Consider the following 15,147-nt stretch of genomic DNA (forward strand, 5'->3'; position numbering starts at 1 on the left):
TCTTTTTGTTTCGCTCACACATTGTTATAAAGGAAATTAATACGACTGTTTGACTGTCCCTCTGGTATCTTTCGTCCATCTTTTATACAAGTCAGAGGTTTATCTTGCTATACAACGAGGTTAATTCCACAATTTTTAATGAAGGAATATACAATTTGTTTTTTATTCAATTGGTTTTTATGCACTTTTGATGTGCCATTTGTTCAAGGACTTTAATTGGGGTTCGAGTATTTGTGTTTTTTTTCATTGACGGTAATGATAAATGTATTTAATGTTAGTTGTTTATATAAATATCTATATGCATATATAAGGTATTATATAACTTTAACAAAGATAATAGATTAAGAAAGGAAAAAATGGATTCAACCCGTTTTCAGTTTTTGAATATGAGGTAGAACTGTAAATTTGTCATACAATATTACTGTCCAAAATTATGTGTAAAACAAAACTAAATTCAGTTAGTTCATAGCGCAATGCCTCTGCTGGTTGGTGCTTTGTTCTCCAACGTACCAATAGCCCTTTATTCAGTACAGGCATGCAAATACGGCTATGTTATCCAATTTTGCTGTTTTATAAATCATTTTAGAAAACAGCGTCTGTCTCCTTGATGTTTTCATTTTGTATGTAAGAATAGTACGAGATGTGGGGTAAATATCATAAAAAAATACTGTGTTGATTTTCTTTCCAGTGATAATGTTGTCAAAACATAAGATGTTTTTTATTGTTATTTTCAATAAAAGTTCAAAATAATTATATGCTGGAAGTCGTCAAATAAAATTGAGAATAGAAATGGGGAATATGGGAAAGAGACAACAACCCGATCAAAGAGCAGACACAATTTGAAGGCCACTAATGGGTCTTCAAAGCAGTGAGAAAATCCAGCACCCTCAAGAGGTCCTCAGATGGACCCTAAACAAAATTGTGTACTAGTTCAGTGAAAATGGACATCACTCTTTAATCCAAACCATAAAAATGAACTTTATAAAAAAATATACAAGACAAACAAAGACTAGAGGCTCATGACAGGCGTAAACATATGGCGGGATAAAACTTGTTTTTTGATATTTCAATCCTCCCCCAATACCACTAGCCAATGTAGAATAATTTGACACATAGCAATACGCACAATAACGATAAGTATAAAAGAAGTCCGGGTCTGCTGTCAGAATAGGTAACAAAAGAAACTAAGCAAAATGACAATACTACATAAGAGACATGCAAATGCAGTGTTCATAAAAAAAAAGCACCGCAGAAAAATGGCGAATACATTGTAGATTGGGGAAAGAACATACAAGAATACATTTCCTGGATTTATCTTTATCGGCAACAATTATACCGTCAAAAAATTAAGATGAACATCTATCTGCAGAAATAAATTATGTTATGATCAACCGAGAATTAAAAACAATAACGAAATACTTTTTCCCGAAAAAGTTGAAACTCTGAAAACATTTCCTACTTTCTTGGTTGTGTTTTTTTTTCTCGATTAGAATTGTTATAAATTAAACCATGTCAGTAAAATATGTGTTTGGTTAGTAAATCTCAACAAAATCACCCCTATTAATGCATGAAAATATTATACTCCTTTATTTAGTAAATTGTTTTCATGCCAAGCTTATCTTTTGGTTTTAATTATAAAGAATACATACTGATATAACTTGATCCACTACGTATATGTATCCACGTTATCAAAACACATAGTATCCTGATGTTCATTTTTACTTCAAAATTAGTTATTTAATGTTGAAATCATAATCTCTTCCCTGGAAATGTAAAATAGTATATTGTTTCAGGATTTTCACGACACCTACTTTGCCAATGTTATTTGCTACTATCTTGATTCCAAACATCTATTTCAGTGGCTGCTTATAGAATTTAGATTTATTGATTTATTCTAAAGTCATTCGCTAAAAAGATGTTTATATCTATTATCGGATGTCCTGCCTTTTAATTTCAAGTATTATCTTAAAATACCAATTAGGATCACTTCCAAACCTTTTACTTGTATATAAGGTTGTATGTTTTGTACAACCTATGTCAATATAACATGTATAAACAAAAGGCTGTGTTGTATATCAATATCAGTACATCCGTTTTAAAAGAATCAATATGTGTTCGCAGCATGAATAGAAATAACCGAATTAACGATAAAAAGAAAATATAGGTAATGAGATTTTCAACGGACAATTAAACAACGAAATGTTATGAATTTGACAATACATGGTTTAAAAAATCATAGATCAATAAATGTGTATTCGAGTGCACTAGAACACAATACTTTACATTCAATTCAATCAGCAGAAATTTGTAAGTTTGAATCTTATTTTATATTGAAACTGGCCTTGTAAATGATTCTTAAACTTACATAATCAGATAATTAATATTTTAATCATACGATCTTTTGGAACAATAGGAACAGAGAGGCCTACCAACTCCTTCATGAAATAGCCCCTTATTTTCGAATGAAAGGAGAAGGTTTATATTTGACCATTTGAATTTCGATTTTTTTATTTTTTAAATCTATCGAATTACTTCAGTCATATTTAAAAAAAAAACCATTGTACCTCGGTTATCTTTAAGACTTAACCCCGAATTTATTCGATAACAATAATGCAACAACTTCTAAATGATTCCTGTCTCCTACGAATCCATCAGAAACACATCCACACTTTTTTTTTAGAACAGATTTTATGTAATACTGTAGTATGAGGTGTTTTTTTCTCTTTTTAAACAACACCGTTATAAAATTCTCGAAATATCCATGCTCATTGTTGAAGGCCTTACGGTGACCTATAGTTGTTAATGTCTGTGTCAATTTGGTCTTTTGTGGATAGTTGTCTCATTGGCAATCATACCACATCTTCTTTTCTATAAGCACAGACTAAGAGATGTACATAATAATGGCTGTTAAAATATACCTCAAACGTAAATCCACATGTATCGTGACCTATGTACAAAAGCTATGTCGATTTCGCTGTTTTAAAAATTACAATTGAAAAACCTGTACAGAACATTTGTTCTTATTCTAATGCATAACCAAAATAAGTAATGCATTAGAGATCGGAAAAAATGTACAAAATGAAAAAAATAAAATCACGCGAAATTCAATTTGACGTCAAAAAATGAATGGTTTTTCGTGGATCTTAATTTCTTTTGAATTTGTACATTTTTCCGTCATACGAATGAAAACGCCGAAACTGAATGTTTTCTTTTGTGGTTACCTTCTAAACTCGACTAAATGTTGCATCAAAATAAAGTTTGAAGGTAGGTGTTCACCTTTTTCTATTATATCTGTACATTGCATTATTCGCACATTTACTGATTTCAACAAGCCAACATGGCGGCTCATTGGTTACAAAATGTCAACAGTGAATTTGAAGAAAGCTTACGAGAAAAAAGGAAAATTAAAATGGCAAATGTTGAAAGAATCAATCACATTTTTTCTAGCGGTTATTCTAATATGCTTCATGTGAGCTTAATATTTAGTAGATGTATTATTCCTTCATCTAGCAATGGGTATAATAGAACAGCCACACACATGGTATACAAACCCTCGCTTTTTTTAAATTACCGTATTTGTCCTATTTCAAGGTAGGTATGGTGTCCGGTTATTTTACCTATTTTGAGCAACAAAGAAGCACAATTTACCTGCAACTAACCAAACAAATCAGTTTTGAATATTATCAAGGCTTTTTTTTAGAGCAACTGTCAAAACAGTCCGGGTTTTTTTAACAAATTGTCCTGGTTTTTTAACTAAAATTTTAATAAGAAATCATATATTCTTGACTTTAAAAAATGTGTTTTCTAGTTTATAAATGCAATTTAAAGAATGAAAATATATATTCTCAATAAAACAAAACACCATATTACTGCATTTATCAAAATTCACCTTTTATAATTTAATGCAAAAAAAAAAAATTGTTCGGGAAACGTTCTACAACAACTTTCTAATATTAAATAAGAAATCGTTGGATCCTTATTAAAAAAGGTCTTTAGAACATAGTGAGGAGAATTATAATATTATCAAGTTCATTTTATTGTACTTTTGTTGTCACTGTAAATACATATGTTCGTGGTGAACCATGGATGTTTTATACGGGACGTATTATGGTTTACCGTTGTCCGTCCGTCCTCAGCATGTCGGAAAATAACTCAAAAACGCTGTTACCAATTTACATGAAACTTCGGTGAATTGTCTATATGTATATATGTAAAAAACACCAAAAAAATGTATCTTCCCTTTCGAATTTTATAAAATTTTACATTTTACATTTTCCGAGTTATTGGATTTAATTTTAACAAACGAGAGGCTCTAAATAGCTTATGTCGCTTACCTTGATTTATTTGCTGCAGTCCATATTTAACAAAGGACACACTTCAACATTAAAGACAAAAATCGAATTCATGACAAAATTCTCTCTTTCGGTGCAGGTGACTTGTTAATAGATCTTTACTGAAATTCTTACTTTACTGAAAATTCTTGCTGTATACAGTTATTTCTATCTATAATGAACTTGGTTTAGTTGTTTCAGAGAAGATTTTTGTACAAGTTAACGAACGGCGACGACGGACACCAAGTGATGAGAAAAGTTCACTTGCTCCTTTTGGTCCAGGAAAAAACAAACATAAAACAAAGAAGAATGACTTAAAACATTCACCAATCTATTTTATAGATACAAGGTTTGAAGTTTTACCTGAAAATATTCTTTCGAAAAGGAACATCACATCCAAATTTTAACGTAGCTGTTGTTAGTTACGATTCATACAAACTTATCATGCATACAAACTTATTATTCATACAAACTTAATATTCATCCAAACTTATAATTCATCCAAATTTATTATTCATCGAAACTTATTATTCATCGAAACTTATTATTCATCGAAACTTATTATTCCTCCAAATTTATTATTCATCAAAACTTATTATTCATCCAAATTTATTATTCATCCAAACTTATTATTTATACAAAATTATTGGTTCAAACAATCGTTACCATTTAATAAAATTTATGAATAGTGTTTGTATCTGTAATAAAATTGGTATGGTTTTTTTTTTAACTAGACGAATTTTTTTTGCCTTCTAGTTTGAATGACTTCTACCCCAACATTATGTCGACAATATATAAATTTATATTTTGGCTTTATATAATGCTTGACTCCACCATACTCCTTAAGTACAGGTACATGTAAAAAAAAAAATCAGAAGCATGTAACATAATGGTTATCTTCATCTCAAAAGAAAGTTGTGACAAAATAAAAGATCGACACCTGTAATTAAAACAATGTCACAATGTTCAGGCTTAAATCAAAATTGTATTTGTGTAAGTTGATACAAGCAAACAGTCGGTATTTGTCTCATACTATAAGAGGCAAATAATGTTTAATGACTTGATAACATTAATGTGTAAACAAATTAATTATGAGCTAGGAAACTGAAGAAGTTTTTTTTTCAGTAGATTTTTTAAACTTTCGCATACATAAATTTTACTGTGGTTAAGTATTCATTAGATATATATATATTTATCCTGCAATTGGGTGCTCTACTATGCAGATACAGCCCTAAAGATATCGCTATGCTGTATCTGTATACTATACAGATATCGCTAAAAAGCTCCGCCTACTGCCGGACTGAGTATTGTATGAACCTGCGTGACCTTAGAATGTGTGTTACCGTCACATTCCAATGACGTATCAATTGCGAATTAACGATTTCTTTTATACGTTCTGTTTGTTTTTCAACATTTCTTTAGAGCAATTAGAATCACACCAATGTTCTGATAACATACACACATGAACAGCAGTCTTTTCTACGATGACAACTATCGACTTGAATGTGTATGATTGTGTAACAAAAACAACCATGTCAATTTCAGCATGCTTTTTCAGTAAATGTCAACTCTGAAACGTAGGACAACTCGTACACTCCTGTTTCAAATTGGGCAATGTTTTGTTATTTGTTTTTACTGTTGAAATTAGTTGTTATGTTAAAATAGAAAATTATTCACCTTTAGCGATGTATTATTGTTAACCCTTCGAGATTCTTTTTTTTGCAAACCCGTCTTCAGCTGAATGTGTGATTACTGTATCGTATTACTACACCGGCCTCAAGGGATTTCAAATCAAAAATAAATGCAAAACATGTGTTTTTGTGTCTTTTGAAACACAAATAATATACAGAATTAATTGCAGGATAAAGACAATAACTGTTTAGTGTCTTTAAATATCAGCTGTATTTGTACTCGGCTCAAAACAGGTGTAATAGCTCGCTAAAAGTTCGCAAACACCTTGTTTCCTAGCCTCGTACAAATACAGCTGATATTTAAAGTTACTAAACAGTTATTGTCTATATAGTACTGTCCTGTATATAAACTACTTTTGGTTATGTTGATTATTTAGAATCTGCATTGCAGGTGGAGCACGCATGTTGTGTTAATTATTTTTTTTTTTTTTGGCTTGCCATTTGTTTGCAGAGGGACATTCGTTTATATTTTGTCCGAAAGGTTTATATTGAATCGATCTGTTAATGTCTTCCTATAACAGATTCATATCTTTTTCATTACAAATCTTATTGCAATTGTTCTTAACGTGAAGAGAGCGCGACACTCTCTCGACATGGGGAATCAAATTTAACATCCCCATTCTGACAGGACGTGGTTGCGTACTTGATACATCCCGCACAACCAAACGGACGCCCATCTTTGGCAAGTCCGGCAGAAGACCTTTAGTGACCAGGTTTCTATTCCATAGTTACCCTCTGATATCAAATGCTCTGGAAGAGCAAGCATATTCTACTCAATATATGACAGCCGTCGTGATAATCACGGTATGATCGATTGTTTGCATTATGAAGTTGCAACTATTTCTAATTTCAATTTAAATTTGTCTGAACTTTCGTGATCTAGTCTTGAAAGTAGGGTACCTGTGTTGATGTTACGTATCTGTAATTCTTTTGATACTTGGTACATAACTTCTCTTTGATCTTCATGGTTGGGGTACCTCGTGGGATAGTATTGTGATGTTTTAGGGGTTCCACTGCCGAAGCATTTGATTTATTTTTGCCCGGTGGGATGTTTTATAGTGATTTAGGGTGATATATCCTGTTCTTATCTGTGAGAAAATAGTGGATCCAAAGTGCTCTTCAACTTCTTACTTCTTTTGACTTTTTTTTATTTTTTTATTCTAACGTCACTAATTAGTCTTTTGCAGGCAAAACACGCGTCTCGCATATACACTATCAATCTTGATATCTATGATGAAATTATTGTACAAGCCTAAGTACATGTACATCTTTTAAGTGAGAACAGAGTTAGAGGAACTTATATTCTGTATTATCCAGAGTTTTACAAATAAGTAATTTGCTAAGACTTTTTTAAACACTTCACTTTAGTTTTGAAATAAATCCAATATCCACATCTCAGAATATCTTGAAGAACTGGGACAAAAAGAACCACACATACGGAAATAGCTCCGGCGTAACCTATAGTAGTGGAGCTGATACGGTCATCTGTAGCTGAAGTTTTAGAACGAAGCAACCGGTTCGTATTTGTCTTTTTTACCCGGAGTTCCTTTTCAAGCGCTTCTAATTCCGGCTGCATAATCACCTTTATTTCTTGCATTGTTAAGTTGAAATTTTGTAAAAACCACCATTTGTTTTGTCCAACATTCGAGCATGTGCATTTGCACGAATTAATTGTCGAGTCAGCATGTTGATTTGTCGAATCAGGTAACGTTGTAGTTGTTGAGTCCGTTTTTGGACTTGTCGAATCAGATAAAGTTGTGACTGTTATGTCAGTATTTGGACTTGTCGAATCAAGTAACGTTGTAATTGCTGAGTCAGTATTTGAACTTGTCAAATCAGGTAACGTTATAACTGTTGAGTGAGTATTCGACCTCGTCAAATCAGGTAACGTTGTAACTGTTGAGTCAGTATTTGAACTTGTCAAATCAGTTAACGTTATAACTGTTGAGTCAGTATTTGGACTTGTCGAATCAGGTAACGTTGTAACTGTTGAGTCAGTATTTGGACTTTTCAAATCAGGTAACGTTGTAACCGTTGAGTCAGTATATCGACTTGTCAAATCAGGTAACGTTGTTGTTACAGTATTTGCAGCAGAGGTGATATCGACTAAAACTAAAGGAAATATATGTTATTATATTGTCTTTTATATTAATGCTTTTGAAAGCATAGATCAGTCATATGTCGAAAAGAATTAAAATCGGACAATGAATTTATGGTTAAGATAAAACGAATTGCTTAACAACATATTTAAAAGGGTATAACCAAAATAACCAAAATAAATTTTAATACAAATTCAAAAAGGGGAGTGTTTTGACTTTGCTTTCTTTACTGATTTAAGTAGATGGTCGCATGCGAAACAATTATCAGATGTTAAAGTACTTGTTGTTTGAATTATTTCAGTTGTGTCAATACAAAAGTAACAACCTCTTATTGCGATCATCGTCTTTAAAAAGTTTAAATGTTAAAGTCATGAGAAACCTCAAATAAAAAAAAATGCATATGGTTTTTTATAACTCAATGGATAGTTTTTATTATAAAATTATGTACATATACTATTTTCTGAAGAAATTTCTTTTAATTTGTTCATATTTAGAAGAAGTTTACTTTATTTTAATTGCTTCCTGGAAGCATTCCCCGACATATATTCCGTATTCAAAGTGACCTTAGTGACCCATCTCGTTAATTCCGATGATCGCAATACGCATGAATGTCCTTAAAATAAACTATTATCTGATTGTACATGTTACAATGTAAACATGTGCTCAATAACTATGCTTTTTTGTTGATTGTTGACAAACAGGTGACAATCGTAAATTTTTGGCTTCAAAATACGAACTTAAATAACCTGCCATATTTTCACCCCAACACTGACCGATCGAAAAACAAATGATGATTATACGAAATTTATGCAAAAAAAATGATAAAATCGTGCACAGAAGACTAAGTTTATGATGTTTATATGCATTGGTTCAAGAATTGAAATAACATTATTTTTCACCGGTCACTCGTTTCCTATGACTTTTAACATGTTAAACACAAGTAGACGATATCGTGACAGAACTCGATGAATGCTCTTTAATTACTTGCATGAAAATAATGTTCAGCTTGATTGAGCATTACAGATTATTTTGTTTAAAAATGTATACAGTTTCCTACCCAGGTTTGTACAAGGTGAACTCCTGAATAACCAAACAGTGATATTTGGAAAGGATATGTACATTTTATTTTGCATCCATCCCTTTTACGTTGGACGTTCGACATGCAGGTTGACTTAGACAAACAAGCTCATGAAATTATTCACGCTCTGTATATATTTTAACTAAATAAAAAGTATTCATTAGAAGTTAATGACAGATCAACCATACAATTTCATTGTTTAAGGAAATACAAAACGTATAAGAGTATCAACATTAATTTGATTTATATAATTTTGTGTGACCAGTATAACATAGGAGGACATCATCTGCTTTACTTGCTGAAGCATCAAAGATCACCCACGGATTTTATTGATGGTAATTTGCTCTGTCTATAGTTTTATATGTTTTGTTTTGTATATATACTGTTGTTCAAATTTTTCGGGTTTTCGCCATGGCGTTTATTTTCGACCGTCATCCGAATTTGAAACCTCTTGAAGATGCTATCATCAATATGATAAAGAAGGTCATTTATGGTCCAGGTTATTTGACGGTTTGTAAAATTATCGAGAATGGCAGTTAAATATGTCAGTTTTAACTTCACAAACAAGCCCATTTATTATACCTCAGGTATTCTTTTCTATATCAAATTGCAATCTTTGAACTATTGGACCGGTCAATAGTTTCCAAATATTTGACCTCGATGAAACTGTTTGACCGCAAGCATCTTTCTATTCCGCGAATTTCAAATGCATGTACGGGATTGGAAGAATTTTTAAATCTCGCGGGATTTACGACGTCGTGTTTTATGTGTAGTATATAGGGTTGACATTAGTGCAGAACGTAGTCATAGCATTTCAGAATATTTATGGAGCGGTAAACAATATGGTTTGGATTCTGCTTTTTATACTACGATAGTTGATTTATCCCCATTATTTAATGTCTGTTGACTTTTTCGATATAATAAAACACTTACTGACTGGATATTCGTTGAATAGTCAGTTTATTGTCATCTCAGCTACGCCTCAAGGCAATAGTTGCACCCGAGGACAATAATTTACTATTCCACTCATATCCAGTCAATAAGTTTACAATATAACATATAATAGGTTCAGTGCAAAAAGTCTCTGTATAATGTCATGTTATGCATCAACTAATATTTTAGTAATATAAAAAAGAAGATGTGGTATGATTGCCAATGAGACAACTATCAACAAAAGACCAAAATGACACAGACATTAACAACTATAGGTCACCGTACGGCCTTGAACAATGAGCAAAGCCCATACCGCATAGTGAGCTATAAGAGGCCCCAATAAGACAATATAAAACAATTCAAACGAGAAAACTAACGGCCTTATTTATGTAAAATAAAATGAACGAAAAACAAATATGTAACACATAAACAAACGCAAACCACTGAATTACAGGCTCCTGACTTGGGACAGGCACATATAAATAATGTGGCGGGGTTAAACATGTTAGCGGGATTCCAACCCTCCTCTAACCTGGGACAGTGGTATAACAGTACAACATAAGAACGAACTATGAAAATCAGTTGAAAAAGGCTTAACTCATCAGATGGACAAAAATACAAGTGGACGTGGCCCGGTACTTATACATCCCGACACAAAAAGACACAATGAACAGATCTGAGAGCTAGTTCAAAGCCACTAACAACTAATAAAAAAAATCATGGAACTAAGACTAAACTATCAATCCGTACACATCCAACATCCAATGGATTTAGTGTAAAGTGGCAGTTTCTGTCCAATGATCACATGTTAACATGGAATACATTCTCTCGTTAATATAACAACAAAAAAATATGGTATGATTGACAATGAGATAACTATCTACCAAAGTTCACATGAAGTGGACGTAAGCAATTGTAAGAAAGACGGTATTTTAAAACACCGTTAGACGGTGACTCAGAAAAATCACCATCCAAAATATAAAAAAAATATAGGGGAAGAAAAATCATAATTTTTGTCGTATATTTTGGGGTAGAGTTTCTGATGTGAACATAAATATCTTCATAAAGGAAAGAACATTTATTGATGTATGTAAATATTTGATTTATTTAAAGTAATTTCCTTTCAGCAGTATATTTAGAAAACTATTTGTTTAACAAATATATCATCAACATAAAGGTAAGTGCTGTTGAATTTATTAACTTAATGGTCTTTACCTAGTTTACCGCCGATTTCATTGAGTGTGTAGGGAAAGGTAGAATCCTTTGTTAGCTTGCTTGTTGCATAACCATGAAATCATTATCATATTAGGTAAACTATCCTCCTTTTAGAATAGACTAGACCGACAGATAACAAATCTATTTGTCTGTAAGACTAGACTACTTCGAACGGAGGGTAATTTACTTAACCTAATAACGACTTCACAGTTCAGCTAACAAGCAAGCTAACCAAGGATATTACCTTTCCCTACACGCAATGAAATCAGCTGTATTTTTATACTGTAATTCATAACAGTACATGAGCAGGCTCTTTCTAAAATTCAGTGTTTTATTATAATTTAATCAATAGTTGCAATGCATGCAACAATGTATAATGTGTGTTTTACTTGCATGAAAATGTATTACAGTATATCAGATTAGATACGTCGTCTTAGATAAATTTCTGTAGTTTTATTAAGTTTTTGTAATTACATGGTTGATTCATTTACTTCACGGCAATAGTTGAACTATAAGGGGATGAATTGTTTACAAGTGTACATATATGTTTCGTACTTAGTTCGGCTGTTATCTTTTTTTTTCTTAAATTACTAGACTCAAATTATTTCAGATGTGTAATTAACCTTACTATTTTAACTGCATTTTCCTTGTAAGCTTACTTTAGAATTCAAAATAGATACTATTGCATAAGATTACCCTTTCTATAGACATTCATTCTCCAAAACCCTCCACATGTTTGGCTTGTATTCCCGGCACATGCCTTGTTACACTCATTTTCTGGTCTTCGTGGGTAAATAGTTGCATCCTCCGTTGAGTATCCACAGAAACATTGTTTTTTAATCTTGAAAGTGAACATCATTTTTTAAACATAATCAAAATTAATCTGTGTTACTTCGTGCCTAAGAATATATATAGATAAATTCATCATTGATACTAGGATTGAAACTTGATCGCTGTATTGCAGACCCATCGGTGGCCTACTGCAGTTTTCTGGTCTTTGGTCGGGTTGTTGTATCTATGACACATTCCCCATTCCCATCCTCAATTTTATCGAAGTTATGAATATCGCAAATTTTTAACAGGAAGTTCTAAGGGTGAAATCTGCTAATTTACTTATATTTATAAGTTAACTAACTAATGTTTTTCTCGGAATTATTTTAATTGTTGTTTTTTAGTTTTGAATACATAATGAATCTTGTTCGTTATTTCCATTGGCTTTTCGCAGCTCCTCCATATATAAATATAATTCGTGGGTATCAATTTTCGAAGATGAAGGAAAGATTTTATATTAGTTGACATTAAATTTCGTGGGTTTTGCCGAAGTCTTAATACATGTGTACTAGCCTTTAGAAAGTTTGTTATTTGTAATTCATTTAATTTCGTAGTTAAAGTATACCCATGAAATCCACGAAAAATAATATCAGAGTAATAATGAATCCACAGGAATCTGACAGACTGAGTCTGAATCCACAGGAATCTGACAGATTGAGTCTGGCATTACTGTGTGTTACTTAGAGTATAATAATATATATAAGTGGTTTATAGATTCTTACCACTGACTGTTATGGGTTAAATATTTTAATCTAGGTGAACTGTTTTAACACAACCAAGCTATAACTGACCTGCAGCCCAAAGTGGGAATATTTTGAACATTTGTTGTAGCAAAGTTCAACAGTCATACTTCCATCGGTTATCTTCACATCTAACATTCTGTCTCCGTTATCTTTGTAGCAACCAAGATATTCATAGTCTATTTAAAAAATATCAATATTTTCATTTACTTTTACTTACCTTATTGTTGATAGATTTATTTGAGGTATTGATGAATGTGTTTTTCTAGAATTTCTTGCATTACCATAAAGGTAAGCTTACAGTATGATTTTATTGAAGAAATCACAATTTTCTGGTTGTACAATGCTTAGGTTTTTTCAAGTAATTAAAAATGGTTGAGCAGAAATCAATGCAAAAGCAATCAAAAACTGTAAGTCAAAGGAAGCAAGAAAATTCTTGCCAAGAGAAAAACATGAATGGAATACTACTGTCCAAACAGACACTGCACAAAAAATAAACAATTGACCAACTGGAACTATATAAACCAAACAGCAGTTGATGCTCGTAGTCTTGAGGGATAAATAGTTATTTCTGATACAAGTAAAAATCTGGGAACAAGTTGTTTTCTTCAAGGTCATCACCAAAAACAAAACGACTGGATTGTGAATACCAAAAATGTAACAATTATGTTTGTTTGACATCGATATAAAATAGCAGTAAATAAAAATAAAAGCGTTCATGAAAGTAACAGCAAGGTGTTAAATAAATGTAAGCGAAAAGTTAGAAAAGTACTAGACTTGAATTAAAAAACATCCGAAAAAATGAATTAATGACATTAATACTAGACAACAAAACGCTTTTATTGATATAAGGTTAATAAATCATGAAACTTTTGAAACTTATGTTTCATCTACCTCAGGCGAAGTTGATATTAGATAGATTTGGCTATTTTGTTTTGTGCTTTTTCATTAGATCACTCTTCAACAGTTTATGTTCTTATACATCCTTGGATTTCAAGAATTCGGCTGTGAGCGCTCCTGATGAAGGCAAATCCCGAAAAGTGCTTCGGATGCATACAATTTATAACGCGTTGTTTTCGATTTAACAGGAAACACCCAACCCTTACGATTGAAAGTCAGTGGTGTAATAAAACGACGTAACGTTCGAAGCTTTATGGTCAAAAGACACTTCACAAATCGTCACTAGTGTCTTGGCAGAAAGTTAATGAACCAGGATTATATCAGATATCGTTTTATTTTTGCTTTTTTTTCGAAAAACGCTGATCGGAAGATACTATGATTTTTTAGTACTCCGCATCATCTTATCATCTTAATCACGTGTTAGTGTTTTGGTTTGGGTTTTTCGCTATGAATATTTTTAGACTTTACTGTTTTTGGTAATGTTCCACGGTACTCATACTTTCTGCCATTGTGTTATTGTGCTATGATCATTTTTTGCATTCTTATCTTTCATTTGTGTTTATTTCCTTTGTCTATAGAGTGTGTAAAGCCATTTTATTTTTCTTAATTGACATTATCGGGTTTTTTTTATAATGATTAGGAATATATTTCACAAATCTACTGGACAATTTGGCATGAAAACAATTACTAAAGGTGTACCAATTAAAAGTGGTACTCCTTTAGTAATTGTTTCCATGCTAAATAAAACTTATCTTTTGGTTTTAATTGTAAAGAATACATACTGACATAATTTGATCCACTACGTATCTGTATCCAAGTTATCCAAACACATAGTATCCTAAATTTCATTTTCATTTCAAAAGTAGTTATTCAATTTCGATATCCTATTATATTCCCTGTAATTTTAAAATAATATATTGATTCAGAATTGCCATGACACCTACTTTGACAATCGTATTTGCTTCTATCTTAATTCCAAACATGTATTACAGTGGCCGCTTATAAATTTTAGATTTATTGATATATTCTAAAGTCATTCGTTGATAAAAATGTTTATATTTATTCTTGGATATCCTGCCTTTTAATTTAAGGTATTATATTAAAATACCAATGAGGATCACTTTGAAACCTTTTAATTGTGTATAATTTTGTATGTTTTGTTTGTATGTTTAATATAACACATGTCAGTTTAAACAAAAGGCTGTTTTGTAAATCAATATCAGTTCATTTGTTTTAAATAGTTATCAAAGGTACCAGGATTATAATTAAGTACGCCAGACGCGCGTTTCGTCTACGTAAGACTCATCACTGACGCTCATATCGAAATAT

At 31.8% G+C, this 15,147-nt stretch overlaps 1 protein-coding gene across 2 annotated transcripts; it reads right to left on the bottom strand.

Annotated features, from left to right (window-relative positions):
* Positions 1–6,590: 6,590 nt before the first annotated feature.
* LOC143078263 (uncharacterized) lies at positions 6,591–14,715 on the bottom strand. Of its 2 annotated transcripts, none has more exons than XM_076253178.1 (4): positions 14,601–14,715; positions 12,970–13,097; positions 12,044–12,188; positions 6,591–8,128 (listed from the first exon to the last, which is right to left on the bottom strand). In XM_076253178.1, the coding sequence occupies exons 1-4, from the start codon at positions 14,671–14,673 to the stop codon at positions 7,362–7,364; spliced, it is 1,113 nt and encodes a 370-aa protein (XP_076109293.1). In that variant the 5' UTR covers positions 14,674–14,715; the 3' UTR covers positions 6,591–7,361. The 2 variants fall into 2 exon arrangements, with proteins under 2 accessions (XP_076109293.1, XP_076109292.1); XM_076253177.1 differs by having other exon boundaries at positions 6,591–8,134.
* Between the last annotated feature and the right edge of the window lie 432 nt (positions 14,716–15,147).

Source organism: Mytilus galloprovincialis, chromosome 6, assembly GCF_965363235.1.
Source record: "Mytilus galloprovincialis chromosome 6, xbMytGall1.hap1.1, whole genome shotgun sequence".
In the NCBI taxonomy this organism is placed as follows: Eukaryota; Metazoa; Mollusca; class Bivalvia; order Mytilida; family Mytilidae; genus Mytilus; species Mytilus galloprovincialis.